This window comes from Canis lupus, chromosome 7 (assembly GCF_003254725.2).
Source record: "Canis lupus dingo isolate Sandy chromosome 7, ASM325472v2, whole genome shotgun sequence".
Classification (NCBI taxonomy): Eukaryota; Metazoa; Chordata; class Mammalia; order Carnivora; family Canidae; genus Canis; species Canis lupus.
In genome coordinates this window covers 37,756,167-37,782,979 of record NC_064249.1, presented here as the reverse complement: position 1 = coordinate 37,782,979, position 26,813 = coordinate 37,756,167, and the positions used below count along the sequence as shown (strand labels likewise).

The window sequence follows — 26,813 nt, the reverse complement described above, 5'->3', positions numbered from 1 at the left end:
AGGTCCTGCGGGCCAGGAGGCCATGGTAGGAGTCCTGGGGTAGAAGGAGGCCCTGCTGGGGAGCCTCCCCGGCCTCTCCCGGCTTCCCTGGCTCCAGTGCTTCCCCAGCACCTGACCAGAGCTGCCAAATCCAAGTACAGGTCGCCTTATGTGCAGAACAAAGTGCTGTCGGGGGTCACAGGGCAGCCAGTGGGACTGGCGATTCCTGCTCTGCTGCTGCGGCTGCCAGGCCTTTACTGGATGACTTCGGTTCTCCCAGCCTCACTGTCCCCCCCCCCTTTTTTTTTTTTTTCACTGTCCCCTTTATGAAGGGAGAGTGTCGGTCAGGCTTTCTTGGTCCTCCGGAGGGCGAGTAGCAGGACAGCAGCGAGCAGGCTCGGGGGGGTGCCCCCAGGTGCCCCGTGTGACCCCGTGCCCTGAGCCCATCCCTGCGGCCCGGGGCAGCCAGCCACAGCCCGGCCCTCAGGAGCCAGGCCGTCCCCCCAGCCCTGTCTGTGGCCCACGCAGCTCCGTGACCACGCGCAGCCCTATTTCTAGATGAGGAACTGGCTCAGGGTTACTCAGGGTTCAAACAGGAACCGGGCCTGCAGTTTGGGTCCATGTGACTCTTAGAGGGAAAGCGTGGTGCCTCCCTCCTGGCCTGTCCCTGCACCCCCAGCTCCCAGGGCCAGCGGTCCAGCCCTGCTGAGAGCCTCTTAGGGGAACGGCCAGGGAGCCGCATCTGCAGTGAGGTGCTGGCCTGGGGTGGTGGGTGGATCCCCTTGGTGTGCTGGTCTGGTGAACCTTTTACTTCTCTGAGCCCTGCCTCCCCCTTCTGCTGGCCTGGCTCGCTTGCTGGGACCTCGAGGCCCCTCCTGAGCCCCAATTTACAGATGATGAGCTTGCTGCCTGGAGCGTGGTGGTCATTCACCTGGGCCTGGAGAGGCACCCAGCAGGTGCTCAGCGACCTCCTGGCCTCCCTGGGACCAGAGCGGAGCCTGTCAGAAGCAGGGCCTCACCTGGCTCTCCTAGGTTGGGGTCAGGAAGGTGCTCACCTCTGGGACTGGCTGAGGGCCACTTACCCTGCGGAGTGTGTGTCGTTCTGTGCAGAGTGGGGTGCACACAAGGAGGAACCCTGGGCCAGGTCTTGCTCCTCTCACGCTGGCTTTTTTTCCATCATAGGGTCAGGATCGGCGCCCAGAGTCTTATGCTGAGAGCCTCGATGACGTGGAAGTGGAGTTCTCTGGGCCTCAGACCCCGGGGGCCCCCCCAGATTTCTCTGCAGCCACCTCCCCTGACCGGGGTGATCACACCGGAAGTGAAGGCCCGGCTCCTGCCTATGTCGCTAGTGGACCCTTCAGGGAAGCTGGGCTCCCAGGCCAGGCCGCCTCCCCTCTGGGCACAGTCACCAGGAGGCTCTTTGGAGACCCCAGAGCCCCCCTTTCTGTCCCGGGCCTTCCTCGAAGGTTCTTCCACCAGGACCAGTCCCCCGTGGGGGGCCTCACTACGGAGGACATTGAGAAGGCCCGGCAGGCCAAGGCTCGCCCCGAGAGCAAGCCCCACAAGCAGATGGTGCGTCCCGGAGGGCCCTGTGGAGCGGGGCTGGGGTGGCTGCTGCTCGCCGTGGCACTGGTGTCAGGCCCTCCCTGGGCACCCTCTGGATGCCATGGCCTGCCATTTTCAGGGATCCAGGGGCCCCCTCTTGGGGGAGTGTGCTGCCTGCCCGTGCGGCTGCCTGTGGGGGTGGGGAGGGCTCCTGGGGGGCAGTGTGAGACCGCAGGGCGGTCCTGGGCCTGGTCGCCGATGGTGTGAGGTCTCTATCCTTACTCCTTCTAGCTCAGTGAGCGGGCTCGGGAACGGAAGGTGCCAGTTACACGAATTGGGCGCCTGGCCAACTTCGGAGGTAAGCTGGCTGAGGGTCCCTGTGCCACCGCACCTGCCCTGGCATGCCCTTGGCGGGGCCTGTGTGGAGGTGGGAGAGGGTAGGGACCAGGGTGTCCTGTAGGGGGGCGCTGGCTCCTGTGCTGCCCTTCTGACCCTGTGCTCTGGGGGAGGAGCATGGGACTGGACTCCACTCTGCCTCCGCTGGCCCCTGGGGGTGAGTGTGCCTGACACTCTGCCGTGAGCTCCTTGGGCCACACTCGGGTGTGCTGTCTGTGATGTCAGCCCTGTCCTCTTGCCACCACCCCGGCCACGGAGCCCCTCTGCAACCAGTGGACAGTCGTCGTGGGGTAGCTGGGCTCCCACGGTGGTTTTGGTCCCTGACTGGCAGCACGGGGCCTCGTTGGCTGGACCCCCACAGGCCTGCGGGGTGTCAGTGGGGTGCTCACTGGGGGCTCTGGCCTTGAGCTGCCATCCAGAAGTCTGTGGCTGGGAGCTTGGTGTGTCCTTTTCTATGGAGATTTAAGTACTACTGTGTCCAGGCTGCCCGTGCCGAGTCGAAGATGATTTTAGAGCGAAGGTTTATAGCACTCGGACCTGCTTTTATGACCTTGTGTCGTCCTTTCTGTTGCTTGCATCCTGAGCAAGATGCAGGTCACCGTGTGTGTCTGAGCTGGGACCTGCTCGCCTTGTGCTTTGCTCAGGCTGGCTTCTGAGTCCCCTTCCCGTGTGCCGTCACACACGCCGCCCTCAGCCACCCCTTCTCCTGGAGATGCTGTCCTGCTCCTTGTTTGGAATTGGCTCTGTGATGCCCGGTAGCCTGGCCTTGTGTGGGCTCTGAGAGCATGGTCATGCTCCGTCTTCCTAGCATGCAGGGCCCACTGCGTTCACTGGATGGAACTTTCTTGAAGCTTTTGTTCCATCATCACGGTCTTAAAATTTGGCAGCTGCTTCTCCTTAGCAGCTCAAGAATCTGGCTGAAAGTATCATCTGTGTTTTAGGACAGAGTCTGTGCTTTGTTTTCTCACGTGGGCTTGTGTTCAGCCAGTTCCTCGCAGAACATTGTAACTGCCTGGGGTGCCACTACCAGGACACATTTGAGAATCTGTGCGCTGGCGGCCTCCATTGGGGGGCTCAGTCCGCGGGATGCTGGGCACGTGGGTAAAGGGTGGTGTTGGTTACCAAAGTGTTGCACGGAGGCCCACTGCCAGAACTGTCCCTTCCTGCTCTGTGGCCTTCCTCTCCAGCCCTCTCCCCACCACTCGAGGTTGGCTCACCGGAGGCTTTGCCCGGCTGACAGGTTTGGAGTGATGCAATTCTCCCCTGGGGGGTCTTTGCGGTAAGGCTAGTTGAGGGGGTGTTTGGGACAAGTGGCCAGAAAGAAGGTTGTGGGGGTAGATTAGAATTTGTTGGAATGCCATGAATTCTTGGGGAGAGGGCAGAGCCAGGTTCTCGGGGTCGGGGGCTGAGGAAGACCAGTGGAGTGGGCAGGTGTGTGGGCACACAGGCAGCCTCAGCAAGGCCCAGTGCAGGGCTCCCCTCAGGCCAGATGCCTCCCGGGTAGCGGTCGGGGTTGGGGTGAGCAGGTGCTCTTAGCCACCAGGAGCCTCTGGAGCCCTTGCTGACAGCTTCCCAGGGCCCCGAGCCGTCTTCGGTGTGCGCTGGAGGGTTGCCCAACACTTGGTGGCTGCTGTGTCAGGCTTCCAGGGGGTAGGTGGTTGCAGGGAGCGGCTGGGTCTGGGAGGAACGTGTCACTTGGGCTCCTGAGTGAGTTCCGGGCCTTCAGCCTCACCCCGAGGTTCTCACAATGTGTGTTCTGACCCTTCCACGGGCGGGAAGTCAATGTAGTGGGCTAAGGCAGGAGTTTAAAAAAGCAATAGAGTGGAGTTGAGTAGAAAGCAGTCGGAATTAATATCCTGGATTCTTAGAACCATGTGTGTTGCAAAAAAACTGTTTCCAGAGCTGCAAGCATCCCTTTTATGTGGCTCTTCACTGGGTTGCGAAGTGTGTGGTTTACTGGCGGGTCGTCATCCAAGCAGTGAGGTAACATTCCCACTTTGTTCTTCTAGCAGGCCTGCTAACCTCTCTTTCCCTCGTGAGGGTGCGAAGCAGACCAACAGATGTCGGATCTTTACAGGGGGGGCGGGGGCATGAAGGAAAGGGATGATTCTAGACCCCTGGGAGGCAGGCCCACCTTTGAAAAGGTCAGCAGTGGGTGTCTTACAGCCCACGTGTTGGGAGCAGAGTGATGGTGTGGATGTTGGGTCTTGTGAAGGAGTGATATGGAAATGGGGTCAAAGGCAGGGTTTGGGGTCAGGACTGGGCTTTAGGTCATCACAGTATCTGGGTTACAATTCCTGCCCTGCTTCCTTGGGACCTTGGACCCTATCTACTTTCCCTTCTTTAAAATTGGGGTCTTTTTCCAGAACCAGTAAGGTTTTACTTATTCATTGTATTTTTCCCCAGGGTAAGGAGAGAAGGGAAAGGGGTCAGCGTGTGTTACAAGCACCAGTGAGTAGGAGGATGTGCCCACCAGGCAAAGTCAGCCGCTCCCTAAACTGCCTGGAGGTGGAGGCCCTGGTGCCCTCGGGAGCTCGGTGGCCTGCAGTTCAGAAATGAGGGAAAGAACAGAGAGACACAAGCTTTCCTCCCCCCGCACCGCCCCATCCATTCGAGATTTCACACACAGGAAGGGAGGGCGCCACACTCGTCTGTCTCCTGTTAAACTGTGGCCACCGGGACGTAAGTTTCTCGCCCCCACATGGAAGTGCCCAAATGACATGGATGTAGCTCATCTTCTGTGTCTCAGTCTCCTGACCGTACTTCATACATGGAAGGTCCTCCCCTCCCCCGCTTCTCTCCACCCTGACTGAGATCAGGACTAAAGGAGATTGGTTCCATCATAGAACAAGTGCATTGGTATGAACCACATCCAGGAATGGTCTTGACACAGGAGATTGGGAACAAGGCTTGGCGTGTTCGTAGCTTCTTCAGACCTGTGTGTGTGTGTGTGTGTGTGTGTGTGTGTGTGTAGGGCAGTTTTTGGGAGTGGGAATTAGAAGAGGGGCTGGGGTGGGAGTCAATTGTTTAGGACAGACCTGGCCAAAGTAGGGAGGGAGCACAAGAGAAAGGGAGGTTCAGCCCCCACCTCAGGGGCCCCAGGCTGTGATCCAGATCCATTCCTGGAACAGAACTTTTGGTCAGAGATGCTCTGGCTCTTCTTCTCAAAATGAAAAGTTTATAAACAATAAAACCCCAGAGGAACAGGGAGAAGACCAACATGTTTGTCCTTTGGAGGCCAGACAAATACGATCACCAGAGTGAGCAGCAAGTGGACGCGTCACCCCAGGTGCTCTGTGAAGTTGTCCCCTTCTGGCACAGGGAGGGAGGTTGGTGGGGCTCTCTTGGCACAGGAATGGAGCTTTCTCTCTTCCTCGCGAACCCAGCCACTGCTGCGGCAGGCAGGACGTGGCTCTGGGCACCAGAGAAGTCATGGCTGATGGTCTCTCTGGAAGCTGACAGGAAAAGCCCAGAATTTATAAAGTAAGAAATGTAGGCTTTGCCTCAGACACCCATTCCCGGGCAGCTCAAGAAGGGTCCCGAGGTGTTGTTCCTAAACCTGTTCTTACCAACTCATTTTTTAAAAAAGATTTTATTTATTTATTTTATTAGAGAAAGAGAGAGAGTGCACACACATAAGCAGGCGGGGCAGCAGGGAGAGGGAGAAGCAGACTCTGCATTGAGCAGGGAGCCCAATTCAGGGCTTGATCGTAGGACCCCGGAATCATGGCCTGAGCTGAAGGCAGATGCTTCACTGACTGAGCCTCCCAGGTGCCCCCCCCTCCACCAAGTCATTTTTAACACACAGATACACAGACACACAGACACACAGACACACACACACACACACACCCTGTTGTGCATGGTAGGCCCCGCAGAGTCCCATGAAGGCTGGATGTGGTAGGAACAGTGAGTCCTGGGCTCTGGGACTAGAAGTCTGGACCAAGAACCCTCTGTGACATGGATAGACAACCCTCAGTCAACACTGGCTTCCCCTTGGCACCACATGTTCCTGTCGAGACCAATTTCCTGACTTCCAGGAGAAGATCAGGCCCTAGACAAGTTCAAATCTTCTCTCTCTGGAACACCACAGGTGGAGGGAGGGCTTTCGAGAGGACACTGTGGCTGAAGAGCTGACTCCAGTGCACAAATGAGGTGGCTCCATAGGCTCCGCCCTCCACATAATCGCTGTCCCTGGTGACACAAGTATTCTGCTGTGTAGACCTGGAGCTGCTGCCCCCTGACCCCTGGGATCTCTCATGTACCTGAGAACACAGCGTGGGAATGAGGGCCTAATACAAAACCAGCATATTCATATTACGGGAAAAAAAGGTTAAAATGCACATGATCCATCATTTGCATGGAGCTAGTGTGGTTGGCCTCCTGGAGAGAGAGGGCCTGGGGTATGGTCATCTAGGGGAGCAGATAGGATCCCGTGGGCCCAGAATGGGGTGGGCATCTGCAGAGGAGCAGCTGCCGCATGGCCCAAGGCTTGGGACAGTTCTCAGGGTGGGCTAGGCAACAAGATGGCATAAGAGCCAGCCTCACCCCTGGGAGAGTTCCTCCCACAGGATGGAGGGACTCCTGGCTTGGGCTGTCCGTTTGGTGGGCCGCAGCGTGGGGAACATTATGATTCCCCTGTGCAGGCCACTTTCAGAAGCTGCAGACCTGGGAGCAGAGACTCTGATAAAGCCCAGCAGGGAGGGATTTTGCCCACAGTGGTTGGCAGGCATTCGCCTCCTTCCTCCCCACACTAAGAAGGAAGGGGGGTGATGCTGCGGACTCCAGCCTGAGCAATGTGGCAGAGCCAGCCGCCCCTGCCTGCCCTGTCCCCAAGTTCTCCACTCTGCCGGCTGCTGCCCGCTTCTCACGACCTCCTGTCCACTGCAGCTCGGCTCTGGGCCTCTGGGAGCAGTGCAGGCTGGGATGTCGTCTTCCTCCAAGAGGAGGGTCTGCTGGGCCTTCTGTGGACACGGGGCCACCATATGGCGAAGGCTCTGGCAGGACTGGCACTTCTAGGGCCGGGGTGGCCTAGACCTCTGGACGTAGCACCTGGCTCCCTTTGTTCTGCACGTTCTTCCCGTTGGGCGCCTCTCACTCCCGGGATGGGACACTCCGCTGGACTGGCGACCCGCATTGACTTCGGACTTTGTAAACGTGGACTCTGCTGCCTACCCCCTGTCAGGCTCCGGCAGCCCTCCACGGGCAGCTGGCCGTGTGCTCAGAGACCTCTGCCAGAGGTGGCGGGGGGCGGGGGGGCCGGAGCGGAGCCCCGTGCGCACGGTGACCGCTTACAGGCGTGCTCCGGGTCTAGGCACCACCACCTGCAGCCTGCTGGGTTGATCCGGAGCCCGCAGTCGTGGCTGAGCCCTGGGCCGGGGGTGGACGCTGGCCCTGCGGAAGTCCCAGGCCCTGGACAGTACAGGTCTTGCATTGGCTTCAATGAGGATATTTCAATCTGTGGCTTGATATTTCTGTTGTCAGCATCAGGAAGTTCTGGTCATTTCTTCAAGTGCTGCTTCTGCCCTGTTCTGTCCCCCAACACGTGTTTGACGTATAATGTGTCCACGGTCCTGTGTGTCTCCCACGTTCTTATCTGTATCTTCTGTCCCTGTTCCAATTTCTGCTTCAGAGGAGTTGTCTTCCCGGCCTCCCGTGTGTCTGGAAAATGAAGGAGGCTTGAAAGACAGAGATGAGACTCCAGTGGGTCAGGCTGGCCGCCGAGGAGGCTGATCTCCCAAGGAGCCGAGCGCCGCTCGTTGGCACGTGTGGCAGCCAGAGGCCTCCGCCAGGAACCTGCAGTCCTGCCAGTGAGGCAGCGGCGAGGGGGTGCTGAGGGCACCAGGACGGAACGGGAGGAAACCAAACATGTAGAAGCAGGAGGAGATAGGGCGACGTGATGTGTGGGGCCGCTTGCGAAATCCGATCCAGGGAACAGATGTGAGAAGACTGTGCCAGGAATGGGGTGTAGAGCAAATGGACCCTTGGGAACCCTAGTATTTTTAGAAGGTGAAAGGTTAAGGGACCCTCAGTCCCAGAAAAGAGGCTTTGCTTTAAAAAATAGCTCAGGAGGGGCACCTGGCTTATCAGTCGGAGGACACGTGACTCTCAGTCTTGGGGTCGTGGGTTCAATTGCCACGTTGGGTGTGGAGTCTATTTAAAAAAAAAAAAAAGACTTGACCTCAGGAAGGGGCAGGGGCACTGTGGGACTCCTGTGTCACCCGTGGTGTGCTTCAGTGACCACGTGATGCCACTTGTCCGTGTGTGGTTCTGCTGGTGATCACGGATTCCAAAAGTGAAAAAAGTGAATAATGTCAGTAAAGAAATATATCGAGGAAGAGAGAAGGCCACAGAGGTGTATCCTATCGGAAGACAGGGTGGCGAGGGTGGAGGTGTGCCGCGCAGGCTGCCGTGACTCGGACCCGCACGGAAGGGGCAGGGGCACCCACATTCCTGTGTCTTAGAAGATGTGTCACGAAAGCGGGGCCCCGGAACAGTGCCTGGCGCGGCCTGTCGTCCGTAGCAATCTGTTCGCCCGCGGCTGTTGCGCAGAAGCCCCCACGAGCCTTGCCCCGTAGAGGGGGCCGGGTTTCTGGGCGCCCAGGCCAGAGTCGCCAGAAACCTGTGCTTCCTCCTCCCGCTCGGGGCCCCTCTCGCCACGCGTCCTTACCGATGGCGCCGCCTTCGCCTTCGGATGGTGTTTGTTCTTCCTCAGGGAGGAAGGCCTGGGCTGGGGGCCGGGAAGCTGGCCCAGGGCTCCCCGGTCTCCGGGGAGAGCCGTCTACTTGCCCCGCGTTTCTTGACGGCAGAAGCTCTGTTCTCGAGCGAAGCGCCAGCAGCCTTCCTGGCGGAGCTGGCCGGGCCGCGGGCTGCAGCACTGGTTCCGGGGCTGGTCGTCTTCCTTGCGGGCAGGCCGCGTGGGCCAGGCGGGCCGATCGTGGGTCACGGCACGGAGGGCAGTGCCATCCTGGGCCTTGTGCTTCCCCCTCCACGAGGCTCTGCAATGGCCTGAAGCTCGCCGGGTGGTGGCGGGGGACCGGGAGCTCCTGAGGCCAAGGTCAGGGCGGCCAGGCTGGCTGCAGTGGGGAGCCCATCAGCTGGCAGCACATCGGGCCTGGCGCTGGGCAAGCTCCCCGGGGAGCTTGGAGGGCCACAGGAGCCGCTGAAGGCCTTCTCTGCAGAATGTTCTTTTGGTGATTTAATGACACGTCCTTGCCCTTGGAAAGCTTCGGCCCTGCCTGGTGGCCTAGAAATGGCCAGGGAAGGGTTTGACATAGCATCTGGGGGAGAAGAGGGGCAGGGGAGCTGGTGGGCCGCCTCTGCTCGCAGTGGCCAGGCTGGCTAACCCTGGGCTTGTCTTTGGACTTGATGCAGGCAGAGAAAAGTCTAGAAGCAGAGAGACCGTGGTGCAGGTTACTCTTGTTTGAAAGTTAACCTTGCTTGTTATCACTTAGTTTGCAAAGTCAGATACGGTGCTGGGTGGGGTGAGGTGGGCAGGCAGCAGGGGAGTTAATGTTTAATTGGCATGGCTGCTCTCCGCTCCCTGCCCAGGGCCCCCCAGAGCCGGTTGGCAGGATAAACAGGCCCTGGCACCCGTGTCTGGGTGGGCGTGAGGGCCATTTCTGGGTGCTTGGCTCCTTTCTGTGGCTTCCAGAGCTCGGCTCATCCTGCGCTGCCCTGTGCTGTGTGCATGAGCGCCTGAAGCATCGCCAGCCCCAGCCGGGCCGGGGGCGGGGGTGGCGCTGTGTGAGGGCAAAGTACACACTGGTTTTGAAGACTCCATACAAAACCAAAACAGAACAGTGAAACACCTCTGATAAGTCTTAAACACAAGAGGACTTCCTGATAATATTTTGGATGTATTATGTTAGATAAAATACACAACATGCATTCACTTCCCACACTTCCTTTTGTCTTTTTGTCTTTTTTTTTTTAACGTGGCTACTAGAAAATTTAACCTTGTGCACATGGCTGGCCTTGTACTTCTTTTGGGCAGCCCAGTTCCAACCATCTTGAACAGAATTAGTGACGGTAACAGCAAGCACCGGAGCGCTGCCGGTGCCTGGCCCTACTGGGAGCTCTCGCCCCGACCCGTGGGCTTCCAGCTGGTGACCCGGTGGCTAGGATGGTCACTAAGCACATTGTAAGGTTAGGTTACCTTGAAAATTGTTGTTCACTTTTACCACTTATTTGCTATTATTTTTTTGTTAAATAACATTTTCAATAAATGCAGTAATATTTTTCATAACAGTAATACATGATCATTGTGCAAACCTTGGAAAACACAGAAGCACATGCTGGTTTTCTCACCCGCTGAACAGGGTGCCCGGGGTCAGCTCACCCCTCTGGGTGTGGGGGCTGCTGTGCCGCCCGCCTCCCTGGCCCACAGACCATCACTGGGCTGTGTCTATGCCGGGAAACCGCGTCACACTTGTGCGCTTTCTAGCCTCTTCACGGGTCTCACAAGCAGGGGTGGGGTGGGGGACGCCTTTTCCCACAGGCGCCCACCTGGAGCCAGACATCTGAAATCAGCGCCTGTGTACCTCCTTCCTTTTGTCCCTTTTCAGAAGGTCTGGACTGTCAGCGAGGGTCCCCGGGAGCTAAGGCGGGGCCACATGGGGCCGTTCTGGGCCTCGTGGATGTGGGGGTGGTGGGCAGGCCCTGCACCTGTGCCCAGTGCCTCGTCTCCTTGCAGGTCTGGCCGTGGGGCTAGGCTTTGGGGCCCTGGCCGAAGTAGCCAAGAAGAGCCTCCGCCCAGAGGACCCTTCAGGTGAGCTGGGCCCTGGGAGGTGGGCCAGTCAGCTCCCAGCACCCCCGCCCCCAACCCCGTTCTGGAGTGTTGACCACCTCCCCCACCCAGGGGCCGCCTCCTGCCCCATGTTCCACGTATATGGTGCCCCCGTGTCTGCTGAGGCCTCAAGGCTGCTCTGCTTGGCCCTTCCTGGCTCCTCTGGTGGTGGGCACACCCACCCACTTCCTGTTGGAGCCTCTGTTTTGGTCCTGCCTCTGCCCTGCTCGTGGGGCTGTCGGGGTGCAGGGCTCCCCATGGGGCTGTGGGTGAGGGATGTTTGTGCTACTGGCACAGACCCTTCAAGCCCTGCTGCCCTGGCCCAGACACCCACAGCGGCCCCTTCTCTTGCCCTGGACCCTCTGTCTCCGAGGTGAAGATCACGACTCCTCTGTCCCCTGCCTTCCTGGGCCCATGAGGTCCCAGCCGTCAGTCCCCTAGTTGGGGTGGCCTGGTCGGGGGTGTACTTCATGGAGAATGTTCTGCAGACTGGTGGTTTTCGTGACACTGGGTCTGGGGGCCCCTGGATGTCCTCCCACCGACCTGTCTGGGCTGGGGCCCTGGGGGCATCGAGAGCAGGGCTGGTAGAGGCCTCTGCTTGGTGGATTTCCCAAATATTTGAAGATCTAAGCTGGGTGCCCCCGGCCATTGAGGGGGCATCAGCTCCTTCCTTTTTCTGTGGGGACCCAGGGACGCCCACTGTGCTATTGCACTGTGGCCCCCGAAAGTCCAGGGCTGGGCTCCACTGGGGGCTGCGAGGGAGCCTTCTGGACACCTGGATGGCCCTGCTTCACCTGCAAGAACCCCCTGTGGGGATGAGGGGCCTCCTGGAGGGAGGGGCGCACGGGGCACACCGAGCGTCCTTGGAAGGAGCCGGAGGACAGAGAGGGTTTAGTGAGGGTATTTTTAGTGTTGGCACCGAGATACTTTGGGAAGCGAAGATGGGCTCTCTCTGGAATGAGAAGCCAGTGTTCTCTGGGCACAGCCCCCTCCTGTCCCCCTGGAAGCTGGCTGCTCTCCGGCCCACCTCCGCCAAGCAGAGAACTGGCTCCAGGGTTACAGCTGGTGACCTTCGTCAGGGAAGTGGGGACCCTGACTGGGGGTCAGGGGGCTTAGAGAGCATGGCCTGAGAGCTGCTGGGTGACCTGGGCAGTCCCGAGGGGGCTCCGGAGCCCCTGGCCAGCAAGGCCCGGTCTGCCCCAGCAGGGCCTCCCGTGAGTGGGGGGCCTGCCCGCCGTGGCCTGGCTTCCCCAGACCGCTCTCAGAACCGGCCATGCCTGGGCTGTGGGGGTGCTGTCTGGAAGGCCTGGGAGGACTGAGCACGGTCCCCAGATCTCAGGAGCGCCCCAGGCAGGGGCTGTGTGCTGAGGGCCAGCAGCCTCCCCGCCAGCCTTCTCCTCCTCCCCGCTTTTCCACAGTGGATTCGCGGCTGCTCTCAGGGGCTTCTCATCTGCAGACTGAACGTCCCCGGAGCCTCAATCCCCGTGTCCCTCCTGCCCCCCCGCCCTCTCCCACCCCCCTCACCTGTGCCTTTCCCTCCGTGAGGACTTGGCTCCCCCGTGGAGCGCTGGGCCAGGCCGGTGGTGATGGGGCCTGAGGACAGTGCCTGGCACCATGGGGACAGTGTGGGGACAGATCTGACTGGGCTCACAGGACAGAGCGCAGGGAGAGCAGTGGGTGTCCCGGGCTGGAGCAGCTGGGGTGGACAGGGGCAGCGTCCCGAGCAGGTGAGGAGAAAGCCCTGCTCCGGCCTCTCCCTACTTCAGAACAAGGGGACTTGGTGTTTGGGCTGCGCTGGGGTTGGGGTGGGAGGATGGGGTCAGCAGGCCCTGATGCCCTGCAGCCCTCCCCCCACCGCCGCCTGCCAGCTCCTTGCCCTTTCACCTGCCACCTGCCACCCCTGCTCGTGCCAGTCGGAGGTCATTTGCACCCAGGGCCTCCTGGGTGGAGGGAGGGGTACACCACCACTGCGCTGCCCTGGACCCTGTGCTTCCCTCCCCGGAGGACTGTACCCTCTGCAGCCAGCTGCCCATTGTCCCCTACCTGGGTGGGAGGGACAGTGACAGTCGTCCTCACGTTGGTCCCTCTGTCCTCGTACCCCTGCCTCTGAGCAGCTGAGCATGGCCTTCAGTGCTACCCCCAGCAGGCCCCAGGGACCACTACGGAGGGAGGGAGGGGCTCTGTGTGTGTGTGCATATGTGTGTGTGGGTGTGGGCATGTCTGCGTGCCTGTGAGCATGTGTGTGTGCATGTCCGTGTGCATGTGCCTGTGTGCGTGTACCTGTGTGCATGTGTGTATATGCATGTGTGTCTGTATGTGCGTGTCTGTGCATGTGCGTGTATGTGCATGTGTGTGTGTGTGCATGGGTGGGTTCCAGAATCAGGCCTGGGGAGAGCTGGGTGCCCGGGAGGCCCTTCCACAGCACCAGGCAGGGTGTCAGCACCATGCTGGTTTCTAGGAAGTTCGGGAGGCCGGAGCCCGTGTGTGGCCCCGACATTCCGTACTGTCCCTGTCTTCATGAGGCGTGGAGCCCCGGGAGGCACCCCCAGGCCCGCAGGCCCACCTCATCCTCCTCGGGCTGCTTGGCCAGGCCAGGTTGGGTCGGATGAGGTGTGTGGACACCCGAGAGGGGCCGGTGGGTGCGCACTGACCTGGCTCCTGCCTGCAGGGAAGAAAGCTGTGCTGGATTCCAGCCCCTTCCTGTCTGAGGCCAACGCGGAGCGCATCGTGCGCACGTTGTGCAAGGTGCGCGGGGCGGCGCTCAAGCTGGGCCAGATGCTGAGCATCCAGGGTAAGTGGGCACCGGGGGGCGGGGGCATGGCGCTTTGATCCCCCTCGGGAGGGGACGGGGGTGTGTCCCCACCACTGGGCCCTCTTGCTGGAGTCCTGGCTGTTAACCAGCCGGATGTTTAAGAACATCTGAAGTAGGAGCCTGTGCTCCTGTTTCTCGCCTCGTGGGTTGTCCTGACCTCTCACAAGTTGGTGAGGGTCCCCCTGCTGCTGCGTGTGTGGGTTGGAGGTGCTGGTGGGGGAGGTCGCGGGCTTGCCCCCGCAGGACCTGGGGTATGCGGGCACATGGGCCCCAGATCAGGGCCACGGTGGGAGGGGGGTGCCCCCAAGGCCTGGCTCCTGCGAGGGGAGTTTGAAGACAAGGCCCCTCCTGGCACCGCAGGGCTCACCGGGGGCGTGAGCTGGGAGTTAACCCCCTGGCCAGTGGGGTGCCTCCACAGCCCTTCTGTGGGCCAGCCCCGAGTCCAGGACACCCTGTGTGGTGGCCCTTCACGAGGACAGTGTCAGAGATGTGCACCGGGCTCTGCGCAGGAGGAGCGTCCTCTGTGGTCCTGGACACACAGACATGTAGAATGTTCAGGACGCCCACACCGGGAGAAACCACCGTGAGGAAAGCAGGCTGCAGCGGCCTCTGCGCAGCGTGACCACAGCTGTAGGGTCAGAGGGAAAAGGAATAGTTCTCTGTAGGGGCCAGGCTCTGTATTTTTGATACCTTATTTCACTTTACTTCCAAAATTTGCTTGTTTTATAATTCTGAAAAGCGTCTATTATTTCTAAGAAGCCGCCCTCTCAGGTCGCTGGGTGAGCTAGCGAGCCCACCTGCTGCTGTGCAGGGGCCCTCAGGCTGCACGGACGCCCCCTGCGCCCCGGGTGCCACTGTCTCGTGCCTGTGTCGGCCGCAGTGCCTGGGTGCGTGCCCCCCTGGGGCCTCCCTGGGCCTCCCTGGGGCTCCGTCCACGGTCCATGGCCTTGGGGGCCGGTATACTGGGTGGGGAGAGGCTCCTGGCCGCACGGGGGAGTTGGGGGGCTGCAGTGTGGCCTCGGTTGGTGCATGGAGCAGCGCGTCTGCCTCCATCCCGGGGCCACCCCACAGTGGGGCTGAGGGGGCTGCGCTGCCCCTGCCCCACGCTCCTGCCCTTTGAGGGGTGAGGCCTCTGCTCTGTGCCTTCTGGTGCCTTCTAGATGATGCTTTCATCAACCCCCATCTGGCCAAGATCTTCGAGCGGGTGAGGCAGAGCGCAGACTTCATGCCGCTGAAGCAGATGACTGTGAGCAGGCGGTGCTGGTGATGGGGGGGGCGCGGTGTCTGGGTCCTTGGCCGTCCCCCCACCCTTGGGGGTCAACTGCAGTAGCCTGAGGGGGACAGCCTGGGGGTGCTTGTCAGGGTGTCCCTGGGGTGGGCTGTGCTCACGGCCCCTCCCTCACCTCTCCTGCCAGAAAACTCTCAACAACGACCTGGGTCCCGGCTGGCGGGACAAGCTGGAGTACTTCGAGGAGCGGCCCTTCGCCGCGGCGTCCATCGGCCAGGTACACCTGGCTCGCATGAAGGGCGGCCGCGAGGTGGCCATGAAGATCCAGGTAGGCGCCCGGTGTATGCGGCCATCCTCGGGGGCCCTGCAGTGTTGGGGCGTCCGCACCCCCCACCCCTGTGTGCCCCCGCTCCGGGGTGGGGCCTGGGTCTTAGCATTTCCGTCCCCGGCACCTGGTCAGCACTGGGCACTGGGCAGTACACACTGAGAGTGACTTCTGGTGGCACAGCCTCCCTGCAGACTTGGTTTGGGCTGGTGAGGCGGGGAGGGGACAGGTCAGTGTCTGTCAGGGGGGTGGGGCCCTGACTGGGGAGGTTGGGGGAGGCACAGTGGCATGAGGGCCGCTGGTGGGGCCTGGGCGTCCTGGCGCATCATAGGTCCCATCTTTCACTCACCCTAGGCATGGGGTCTGGGTGGGCCTCGGCTGGGAGAGCGGGGCTCCCTAGCGGGGCCCTGCCTGGGACCCCTCTGCTTCCCCGCAGTACCCTGGTGTAGCCCAGAGCATCAACAGTGACGTCAACAATCTCATGGCCGTGCTGAACATGAGCAACATGCTTCCTGAAGGTCAGGGGCAGGCCCGCAGGATGGACTCTGGGGATCCGAGGGGGCCACCTTGGGGAGCCCTCAGCCCCCACTGACCCCCTGCTCCCCGGCGCAGGCCTGTTCCCTGAGCACCTGATTGACGTGCTGAGGCGGGAGCTGGCCCTGGAGTGTGACTACCAACGGGAGGCCGCCTGCGCCAAGAAGTTCAGGTGGGGCTCATGGCTGGGGGCTCCCGTGGGGGACACAGGTGACAAGCTTGAGGCAGCCTCCAGGCTGGGGTGAAGGCCCCTGTGGCTCTGAGGGGCAGGTGGCTGTAGTTGGGACCTGGGGTCACTGCCACACCCTGCCTGGCTCCGTTCCTCAGTGCCCATCTTGGGGGTGAGGGTGGGAGGCTCTGGCATCAGGATGTGACCCCCCCAACCCACCCTCAGGGAGCTGCTGAAGGACCATCCCTTCTTCTATGTGCCCGAGATCGTGGACGAGCTCTGCAGCCCCCATGTGCTGACCACAGAGCTGGTATCAGGCTTCCCCCTAGACCAGGCCGAGGGGCTGAGCCAGGAGATCCGGAACGAGGTGTGTGTCACAGTGGCCGTGTCACCGTGAGGGACACGGTGGGGAGGGAGGGAGGGGTCACCGGGGGCTCTCAGGTCCCCCTGCTGGGGACACTCAGCATCGGGAGTCCTGATGTGTGCAATGGGGGAGGGCGGCTGGAGGGGGAGGACGGGAGGTGGCTCCCTGGGCCCCAGACTGGGCCTGGTGCCACCATGTCCCCCCCTGCCCCCCCCAGATCTGCTATAACATCCTAGTCCTGTGCCTGAGGGAGCTGTTTGAGTTCCACTTCATGCAGACAGACCCCAACTGGTCCAACTTTTTCTATGACCCTCAGCAGCACAAGGTGAGCCCTGGGCACCTCCCTGGGGGCCCCTGAGGTTGGGGTCTGGCCCTGCTGTAGCAGGTAAACCTCCCCCGTGTTGCTTGTTCCAGGTGGCTCTTCTGGACTTTGGGGCGACTCGGGAATATGACCGGTCCTTCACGGACCTCTACATCCAGGTCAGCAGGGGCCAGGGGTGCTTAGAGGCTGGGAAGGGGGCGAGAGACGGGTTTGCTGTCCTCCTGCATGGTGTCTGGTGTCCACTGGAGGACAAAGCCCGGTGGGCTCCCAGGCCAGGAGCTTGGAGGGAGTGTGGGGGGTGCCTCCTCTGTGCCACTCACTGCCTCTCCCATGTGCCCAGATCATCAGGGCAGCTGCCGACAGAGACAGGGAGGCGGTGCTAAGGAAGTCCATAGAGATGAAGTTCCTCACTGGCTATGAGGTCAAGGTCAGCGGCCCATGGCTTCCGGGGCTCCGTGGGACTTCGCACGGGGAGGGTGGGCAGCAGCTGCTTTCCCCAAACCCTGACTTGTGAATGGATGAGAGGTGTTGGTGTCCTTGAGGACTCCCCCTGGCCCAGCCCCACCTCCCCCCCAACCCCACCCTACCCACCATTCATCAGTCTCCTTAATAATCACACACCCCCTTAACCTCCCCTCGCCTTCACCACCACTCAGTGGGAGAGCTCCATGCCCGGGTAACCCCCCCCACCCCTTGCCACGCCCCGCAGGCCATGGAGGACGCCCACCTGGATGCCATCCTCATCCTGGGGGAGGCCTTTGCCTCGGAGGAGCCCTTTGACTTTGGCACGCAGAGTACCACTGAGAAGATCCACAACCTGATCCCCATCATGCTGAAGCACCGGCTCGTCCCGCCCCCTGAGGAGACCTACTCCCTGCACAGAAAGATGGGGGGCTCCTTCCTCATCTGCTCCAAGCTGAAGGCCCGCTTCCCCTGCAAGTCCATGTTCGAGGAGGCTTACAGCAACTACTGCAAGCAGCGGGCTGAGCAGCAGTAGCTGGGCTGCCCCCTGGGGTCCTGGGCGCCCCCGCAACCGTCCCTGGCGCCCGGACCCTCCCAGCTGTCCCCGGCACCCCAACCTCCCACAGCCAGACTGCCGTCTCAGCCCTGGCTCCTCTGGGGTCTGCTCCGTGTGCGCTTAGCCTCTGAAATGAGTGAAGACAGCAGGTTTCCCCCTTTTCCTTGTAATGGTGGTTCTCCTCCTGGGAACGTGAGGAGCCCTTGGATTCCCTGCCACCAGAATTAGAGAAGCCCCTTTAGATTTTACCGAATGTTCGTAGAGGGTAAGGCTTGCGTGTCTCTGGGATGAGGTGTGTGTTTCCTCTGCCTGTGCTCCGAGCCGTGCCGGCAAGTATGCTTCCCCATGTGAGGCCTGGCCTGCTCGCTGGCTGGGCTCAATGCTCTGGACAGTGGAAGTTTCTGGAGATCTGCGGCCGCCCCTGGGAGGGGTGAGGAGCCAGAGATCGGTGTGCAGGGCCCCTCTTTCCTGCTCCAGGGCGGGGGCTTTTGTGGAAGGAGGTGAATGTGCAGATGTCACCTGTTTAGACCCGAGGGGTCACCACAGGCTGTTCATTTTTGTACAATTCTTGTAATTGTTTGATTTGTTTCAATATTAAAAAACCTAAAACCCACTCTCCTAGAATTGTGGTGTGACTTCTACTCGTAAAGGGCACTGGGCTGATTGTGACCTGCTTGAGACCGGTGTCACACCCCAGGTTGTTGGGCCCAGATTGATCCCTGGTGGGGAGGGGAGGGCTGGGGGGGGGAGGCACCCACCCCATCACATGCACGGAAGAGCTAGCTGGGACGGTGGTGACCCCTGCCAACAGGGTCTGCCCACCTGCATCTGAGGGGACAGCCATGCTGAGGGACAACACCCCCTGGGCTGTGGCTTTTCCCAAGGCAAGCTGAATCCTCTGCCTGGGCATTTGTGAGCATTGCCGTGGGGCCTTCACAGCTGGCATCCCCCCAGTGGGTGTGCAGCAGGCAGTGATGAACACAGGGAGACGGCTCCATGACAGAATAGGGGTTGGGCTGGTCTCAGTGACAGCAGCTGGGAGCCTGGCACCGGAGCTGTCGAGGCTCTTTTGGAGGCTGTTGCATTTTTGACTGAGGTTGTGTGTTTATAAAGGAGTGCCTTCTGTGGCCGTCAGGGCAGGCACGTATGGGGCAGGCTCAGAGCCCACGGGATGATGGGCAGGCCGCCAGGGACCCAGGTCTGGAATGAGACCAGACACGCAGCCCGAGCTCCCCTTCCACTACTCAAGGGCTGGCAGACTGCAATTTGTGGCCATGTGGGGCCCTCTGTCTACGGGCAAGTCATCTGGGGACACAGTGGCCACGTAAGCCCGCAGAGCCGACCCTCCCACCGGCCTCTTACAGAAAGCCTGGAGCTCCCCCAGAGCATAACGCCCCTTGGGTGAGACAGAGGGTCAGATGTGGCAACACCCAGGATCTGCCAGGGACATCAGCTGCTGTCTGCTGCATGTGAACAGGACCGGGGGCGGGGGATTGAGGGGCTTCAGATTTCCTTAGTAAGGCCCTGAGGCTGCCTGGTGTCCCCAGATGTGCCATTCTAACCAACTCAGGATCACAAGCACAGCGGACACACCAGGCAGCCCCCAGGTCTGTACAGTCAGAAGTGACAACTGGGGCGGAAACCCGGCCGCACAGGGAGTCCCAGAGTGGCAGGTGCATGCGGAGGGGGCCACAGAGGCCGCCGACAGGCCTGGCCTCTTTCACAGCCACCCTTACCTGAGCTACAGGGCGAACTTGCAAAGTCCCTGGTTAAACTAATCCCGCATCCTTCTGCAGGCTAAGGAGCACGCTGGGATGAGGACGGGGACGACAGGAGGCAGGATCTAGCAAGATGAGGAGTCAGTCACCTTTCCTCCATCGCTCAGACCTTGCAATCAGGGAAAGAAAGACAAGACCGTCAGGTCTAACAGTTCCCTGTTTTATTGCAATACATCAAATTCTGGTTAATATTAAGTGATACCAACATAAAATATTGGTGAGGAGTCTTGTTACATTTTTGACTATCCCACCTTAAATATTTCTGTGCAAAAGAATCCACACCATTGTCTGGTAGCAGAGAATTGCTTATAAACCTCTCTAAGACATTGAGGGTATAAAACCAAACAAAAGTCAATAAAGAGGAGAGGCCAAAGCATCTTTTTCCCTTCCATACACACATTTGTCAGCATTATATTCTAAACAAAAAAATGATTACACCTAGGCCATGCAAAACTGTACAATAATATTACAATGAGAAAAAACCCTAAAAATTTATAAAATAAATGATATTACACTATCAAATAAAAAGGCAGGTCATTTTGTTTTCATGAAATTTCCAGGTTTGTTGTTCAGCGGCCCTCATAAGTGACGTGGCTCCTGTGTGTGGCGATTGTCCTCCCTGGGAAGGAGGGCGGGGCCGGCCTGCGCCAAGGGGTGGACGGCGCCCGTGCAAGCCAGCCCTCCTCTCCAGCAGGACTCTGCAGAGGATCTCACTTGAGTGATCATTAAAGTCCTAACAAGGAAAGAGGCCTGACGGGTTCAGTGGAATGTCCCGCAGCTCACCTGTACGACTTGGGCCGGGCAGGGAGCCAGGGGCGCAGGGCCCCGTGGACCCGGGCAGCGGCCAGGTCCGACCACTGCCGAGCGTGCCGCCCCGGCCAAAGCCGGGATGGGGAGCTTTCAGGGTCCCGCTCAGCCGGGAGGCCACAGGGCTCGTGACCACCACTACGGGCTGACACGTGGCCCTACTGGGCTGCTTGGGATGTCTGCCTGCGCCCCCTCCGGCTCTTCTAGGCAGATACCGGAGAGTCGGTTTAAATGCAACCTGTCTTCCACAGAAATAGATGTGGCCACTAAGTAACAAAATGACATGACTCTAACCATATGGAAGGCAGAGAGGCCGAGAGCCAGCCAGGAATGACAGGCTGTCGCTGTCAACAGAACGGGGATTTCATATTCGTCCCAGAAGCCTGGGGACAAGAAGCGTGGGGGCCTGCGCATCTCCCGCTCCGAGCCTTCAAACTGTGCTCCCGGAAACGGGCCTGCCTGGCTGAAGGGGGAGCGTGTGCCCGGAACTACAAACGGGAAGTCTACTAATCGTTTGACAAGGAGGAAGGCTTTTGTTTTTGGCAAAAGGAAAGAGATCTGTATATGCTGGATGATTTTTCTATACCCAAAGCACACAAGATTAAATTAGAATTCCAGGATAGACAACAAATTGGCTGGACATAGCACCAAAATACCAATACATACAGACTATTCCAGAAATGCCCCACTGATCTGTCCTTCCTACTGTGAAATATGTTCCTGCTGCCGTATGCATTTTTCAAAGGTCTTGCAAGAGAACAAAGGAGGGCTTCAGGCAGCAGTCCTTCCTCCTGAGCCCTCTGAATGGTCCCTCTGTTTCCCTGGATCCCTTCCTGTCTTCTCAGATCCTTCTTCTCGGAAGCTTCTGAGGGTAACTACTTCATATCTGCGTGTGGGGTAAGCCCTGAAGGATCATTATCTCAGGAAGACCCGCCCCCCTAAACTATCACCTGTGGCAGGCACCTGTTTCCCCCTGTTCCCAACAGGACAGCTGTTGGAACTTGTTCTGCTCAGAACTGACCTACACGGCCTCAGATTGCTGAGGGAAGACGCGGAAGTGCCAGGGTGCAGGTCCCCGGGTCACCACTGCCTCCAGGGTCTCTCTCCTCTGCCCTGTGGTGACTCCCTGAACTGCTGTCCAGACCGCAGGGAGGGTGACACTTTGACCCTAAAAGCATCCTTTACAAAATAAGCACCTACAGGCCACACCAATTCACGTAGTTGTCGAAGCTACAAACTAATGCCGTAGTGCGGAGTCCTGTGACCCCTGGCCCGGGAGGCCGGGGAGGGAAGTGAGAGCCAAGGGAGGGTCGGGAGGGTGGGAGGCAGCCACTGGCTGGGGGCCTCTGTCCTTGCTGGGAAGTGCTGAGTTCCCAGGGCAACTGGGTCCCAGGGCAGGAACCACTCATGGCCTGGTCCTTGACACAGGGATGTCCAGGGGTATTTCACATGACACGTCTTTCCCCGCAGCAAAAGATTTAGAGAGGAGAACTGTGTGGTGGCTCGTGCCCTGTGTGCAGCAAACCGTCAGCAGTCTGGGCGCGGTGGCCTCCACTGGGCCTCTGTTCCCTCACCGAGCATCGGGCACGTCTCAGAGCAGCGGCAGCCTGGACCGGGTCCCAGCTCCGCAGAGGACTATGTGCCACGGGGGTCACGGTGCTCGGGAACTGCAGTTTAAAAAGAGGAGGAAATCTCACTGCCGGTTCTAGGAAAAATTTAGATAAAAAGTAAGAGAGCCAGATTCTCTTCACTTCCATGAGATAATTTTATTTCTTTCTCTGCTCATGTGCTTAACTGATGAACTACTCGGGAAGATCCGAAGCCCCTGGGGCTGTGCGTTCGCCTCCTGGGTGGTTCGAACAGCAGCAGCTCCACCAGGCGCCCGGACCGTAGTGCCAGGGCCAGGGCCACGGCTGCACCTGCCACGGCCCCACCTGCCCGGCTCTAGGAGCAGTTCTGTTCTCCCCCAGGGGTGGGAAAGCATATTTGGTTAAGGCTGTTCAAGTTCTTGCATGTCAGGTTTTCTATTATTTGGTAATTAAACTCTCAGGCTTCCCCAAGGAGCCCGGCCAGGGATGGGAGGGCGGGGGGAAGCGGGCTTAGCCCAGAGGAAAGCACTTCCAGGAACCTGGGTAAGGACCCTCGGAGGCTGTGCCATCCCTTGCGTGCTTTCAGTGGAAGGACTCGGGAGGTGACAAGACTGCATTTCTACATTCTTCTGCAGAAGATACCAAAATACAATAAAAACCGAGGAGTGTGGTTTGAATTCTATTGCTAGTGAAAGACGTGGAAGTGTTTTTTGCTGCCACTGAGGCGGCTTCCAGGGTTAAGCTTTGAGCGCAGGCTGCAGCCCAGAGCGGCCAGACGGGCTTTCAGAATGTCTTCCTGAAGCCCCCGGGGGACTGTGGCCCGACCACAGGGAACTGTCTTGTCTCCCTCTCCGGCTACCAATGTCTACGAACGTCTACGAACATCAGCGTGAGGCCTTCCTACCCTTGAAATCACTTAGCTGGAAAACAGACAAGAAACAACACATTTCTTTAAATTAAATGATCTCTCTCTTATATAGGAATCCATCTTTGTTGAATACAAGATGCTTTTTACTATGTACATTCAGTATTTAACCTCTACATTTGTGTACTTAAACTCTGTATTGTAGTAAAATATGCACTGTTGTAGTGGATAAGGATTTACTGGCAACAATCAGGTCGACTGGCTGTGGGTGCAGGGGGCGCGGGGGGGAAGGGAGGGCAGGCGGCTGGGTGCAGAGCCCGGCGGGCAGTGGGGATGACGGGACGACTCTGCAGTGGGAACAGATCTGCCGGGCCTCCGTCTACTTGAGCTACCTTTGGGGAGGGGACACGATGATGGGAAGCAACTCTAAGTGTAGGAAATGGAATCAATAGTCCTCGAAGCTGCTCAGTGAGTCTGCCTTTAGGGCTGTTGCTGTTAAGTGGAGGGAACATGGTGGGGGCAGAGGGGGCGTGGGGGGAGGGCAACACAGAGTGGGGCAGGGGCTGCAAGAACTATGTCACTGTCCCGAGCCCCCACTCTGCTCCTGCAGCAGGCCCTGGACCTTCTGGGCAGGGGTAGGGGACTGACGTGGAGACAGGGCAGCAGAAGGGGCTGAGAGGGAGGAGCCGGAGCCGGTCAGGGTCACGGGTCCCAGGTCCCACGGTCGGTGCTCTCCAGGGACAGGCTCTTGGTCTTCCGAGGTGACACTGGGCTGGGCGGGCTGCTGAGGTTGGAGCTGTTGGAAGCTGTGGAGTGCCTCGGAGAATCCGAGTCCTGTAGGCCGGAGAAGACAGTAGTGAGAAGCAAAGGACTGGCATGGGCTCAGTGCTGCCCCCCACAGGTGACCTGCAGGCACCTAGAGCAAATAACTGAGTGTGACTGGTCCATGGTCAGTAATGAGTTCCTTTTTTCTGAGCCCAATAAAGGGCATGGAATATGACAAGCGTTCACAGCCCTTCCTGCAGGCCTTTGGAAATGTGGGTCACTTTCACACAAAAGCTATTAGAACATCTCTGCAAAACTGCAGTGTGTAACCTACTGGCCACATCAGGCCTCCCCAAACCTGCCCTCACTGCAGCTGAGGCCATTCTTAAGGTGGTGGCATCACTGCAGTGAGTGTGTGAATCTGTTTAACACAGGACTTCTCCAGACCAGACACAGTTGCTGCCCACACCCCACTCACCTCTCCGTCATAGTCCCTGGCTGGGGCGTCACTTCCCTGGTCCATGCCTCCGGAAGACAAGGAGCCCTCTGATGGGGAGGGCATGGGCTGCCACTTAGCATTATAGCTTCCTCCGGAGAATTCTCTCTTTAATGCACTGCCATTCTGTGCAGATGACCCTATGGGACAGCACTGAGGTCAGACCTCACACAGGTGGACAAGAGAACACCCTGTGCAAGTGTGTTGACCTGGGAGGGGGGGACGGTGAGCCGGTAACCCATGGGGGGCCAGCCGGTGAGGGGCAGCCTTCTTGAGGCCTGTTAAGTGCTGGAGCACCCAGCACCTTACTGCTAAAGGATTTGCATACAGAGTGAGGAACCCGAGAGCATCTCTATCCTGCATCCATCCCGCAGGCCCAGAAGCCTGGGCTACAAAAGGTGAGCTTGAAAATCACACTCTGGTTCAGTGTCAGAGTGGGGGCACCTAAAGGAGGGACCAGCACCATTTGGAGGGAGGAGGATGGAGACAAAACCCTCGGAAATACTGGGGAATTGTTCCTACTTGTTCAAAGCTCTTGGTATTCCTTATTGTTTTAAAAAAGATTTTATGTATTTATTCATGAGAGACATAGAGAGAGGCAGAGACACAGGCAGAGGGAGAAGCAGACTTCCTGCGGGGAGCCGATGTGGGACTTGATCCCAGCATCCTGGTATCACGCCCTCAGCCAAAGGTGACACTCAACCACTGAGCCACCCAGGTGTCCCATTCCTTCTTCTTTAGTTTTTTTCCTAAAAAACATTTTAATCTTGCTGAGCTTCCATATTAAAACCACTTGGACTGAAAAGACTGCTGACTTGTCCATATAAGATACAGATTATGACTGTTTTCACTTGCTGCTGGTTGAAAAATAAATCCCAATCTAGTGGTTTTACATTAAGAATTCTGTAAGAGCATCAAAGACGACTGTGTCAGGCACCTCATGACGATGAAGACACAAAGTCTTCATCAGCCTGGGAATGTGCTCTAGGCCCCCCGCATGTCCAGAGTCACCCCTATCCCGTGTTGGGGAGCTTACAGATGCCCCAGCCTGGACCTGTCGTTGACCCACAGCAGCAGAACCTCAGGCTTCCTTGTTGGAACCTCTCGGGAGGATTGGGGGGGGGAGGCTCCTCCTCCTGCACCCTGGAACCTGCCCCCCCAGCACCCCATTTGCTGCAGGGGTCACTCACTAGCCACTCACTGATCTTTATGATCGCCATGAAGGTGCTTGTCGCTCCTTGGAGGTGGCTCTTCTGGGCCCCTGGGTCACCACCTTCCCAAAGGCTAACTCATCCCAATTCCCTGTTGCTTCAGGGCCACGGAAACTATCCAGTACATTGTTTTTATAAAAGTTTGTTATTCTGAAGAGAACATCCGAAGCACCAGAGGCTTCTGTGGCTCTGCTTATTAACCATGTGACTTCAAGTACCTTCTTTACCTGGGTCTCTGTTTCTACCTGTAGATAATGCCTAATTTCTGCTTTATGGGATTTCTATGGGAACAGCTTAGCCCTGGGTACATGGAAAACCCCAGAAGCAGAAGGCACACAGTGGGGCCTGCACCCCAGGGGCAGAAAGTGCACAGTGGGGCCCACACTCTCAAGAGTGCAAGGTGCACTTTCGCGGGGGGCTCTCTCCAGGCTGCACCTTCTTCTTAACCATCTCCTTGCCTTCATTCGAGTGCCATTTACAGAACACAAGAAATTCATGCCACCTCCGTGATGTACACTTTTTTTAAGAACAAACTTTAGGAATGTTCCTTTCAAAGAAAAGTCACACTGGACCACTCCAATCTTAACACATTAAAGCAAGGCTGCTGTGACAGGTCAGCAGAAGGGGCCTGGGGACAGTCTGAGGACTGTGGTCCCGGCTGAGACTATGTCCTTGGGCACAGCCTCCTCTAAGGAGCACTGGCTGATGGCTCTGGGGCTTGGGCGGCAAGGTCTCTGACTCTGCATGACCTCAGGAGAGGCGAGGCTCCCTTGTGAGTCGGCGGCTGACAGGAGTGGGTCTTCCTCTTCGGGGAGACTGGGACGGAGCCACTTTGCATCGTGAAGCCATCCTGATTCTGGCTCTGAAAGATCTGTGCTTCTGGTTGTGGAGACTGACAACAGGGTTCTCTATTACTTCTTGTGACTCTCGCAGCTGGCTGTCCTTCTGGAACCTTCTGGAAACTTCTCACATGACCTGGACTCTTCTGAAAGCCAGGAGGTGGCACCTGACACAGAAGAAGCCCCTTGGAATTCCTGGGAGGGCCTTCTCACTAAGGATCTCAAGCCGAGCACCCCTGATGGGTTCCTGAGAGGTGGCGGCCCCGGGCCCTTCACAGCCTTCCATTACAGGGCCCATCTTTACCTGCTGTTCAGTAAAACCAAAGCCCTGAAGATGGAAAGTGTTTTCATAAGCTTGATGTGAACTCATGCAGTGGCAAACCTAATCTGAGCTAATTGGAGGCTGACTACAGAGCTTATCTATTTATAGCATGACCAATCATGAATTTGGCTGTATAAATACTGATCTGTTTGTGGGTATTGTCCAGATCTTGCTGGGAATGTAACACATTATACAGCAGATTCCTTTTGTGCGTGTGTGTGTGTGTGTGTATATATATATATATTTGGAGCAGGGATTATACACAACTGTTAATGCTGTAATACTCTCTTTGCATCTCAAATCTTGAAAACTTAGTTATAATGTAAATCCACTATCTATGTAGCCACCATTAATAAAAAGAAAATAAAATGGTTATTACTTTTCCAACTGGCTAGATTTTTCACTGTCAGGGCCCTGCACCCAGGGCAGCGATGCTCTAAGGAGGCAATGACAAAGGGTCAGACGTTGAAGCTGAAAGCCCCATGCATGGGAGCCTCCCCTCTGGAGGCTTACGCCTGCCGGTAGTCTGAGGACTCTACAGTGCACCACAGAGGGGTGGGGTCTCCCCAGAGAAGAGCTTATAAAAATGTTGCCATTTCCATTTACCTGCCTCTCTGTCTACCTGCTCTGGGGGAAGCAACCACCATTGCACAAGGACATT

At 58.4% G+C, this 26,813-nt stretch overlaps 2 protein-coding genes across 27 annotated transcripts in view; one reads left to right on the top strand and one right to left on the bottom strand.

Moving 5' to 3' along the window:
• The window catches only part of COQ8A (coenzyme Q8A), a 37,546-nt gene extending 19,453 nt beyond the window's left edge, over positions 1-18,093 (top strand). For all 4 annotated transcript variants that reach the window (XM_049112452.1, XM_035718514.2, XM_049112453.1 and 1 more), the window contains exons 3-15: positions 1,162-1,551; positions 1,816-1,882; positions 10,616-10,690; positions 13,377-13,499; positions 14,681-14,766; positions 14,936-15,076; positions 15,510-15,591; positions 15,686-15,779; positions 16,002-16,143; positions 16,358-16,465; positions 16,555-16,620; positions 16,803-16,889; positions 17,172-18,093. In XM_049112452.1, coding sequence (XP_048968409.1) covers positions 1,162-1,551; positions 1,816-1,882; positions 10,616-10,690; positions 13,377-13,499; positions 14,681-14,766; positions 14,936-15,076; positions 15,510-15,591; positions 15,686-15,779; positions 16,002-16,143; positions 16,358-16,465; positions 16,555-16,620; positions 16,803-16,889; positions 17,172-17,459 — 1,749 coding nt within the window. In that variant the 3' untranslated portion in view covers positions 17,460-18,093. The remainder of the gene's footprint in view (positions 1-1,161; positions 1,552-1,815; positions 1,883-10,615; positions 10,691-13,376; positions 13,500-14,680; positions 14,767-14,935; positions 15,077-15,509; positions 15,592-15,685; positions 15,780-16,001; positions 16,144-16,357; positions 16,466-16,554; positions 16,621-16,802; positions 16,890-17,171) is intronic.
• A 1,304-nt stretch (positions 18,094-19,397) lies between these two features.
• CDC42BPA (CDC42 binding protein kinase alpha) overlaps positions 19,398-26,813 on the bottom strand; it is a 309,118-nt gene continuing 301,702 nt past the window's right edge. For 22 of the 23 annotated variants that reach the window (XM_025430631.3, XM_025430636.3, XM_025430633.3 and 19 more), the window contains 2 exons: positions 23,763-23,920; positions 19,398-23,353 (listed from right to left, as the gene is read on the bottom strand). In XM_025430631.3, the coding sequence (XP_025286416.1) occupies positions 23,222-23,353; positions 23,763-23,920 (290 nt within the window). In that variant the 3' untranslated portion in view covers positions 19,398-23,221. Of the gene's footprint in view, positions 23,354-23,762; positions 23,921-26,813 lie in introns of those variants that run through there. The other variant, XR_007411991.1, reaches the window with a different exon arrangement.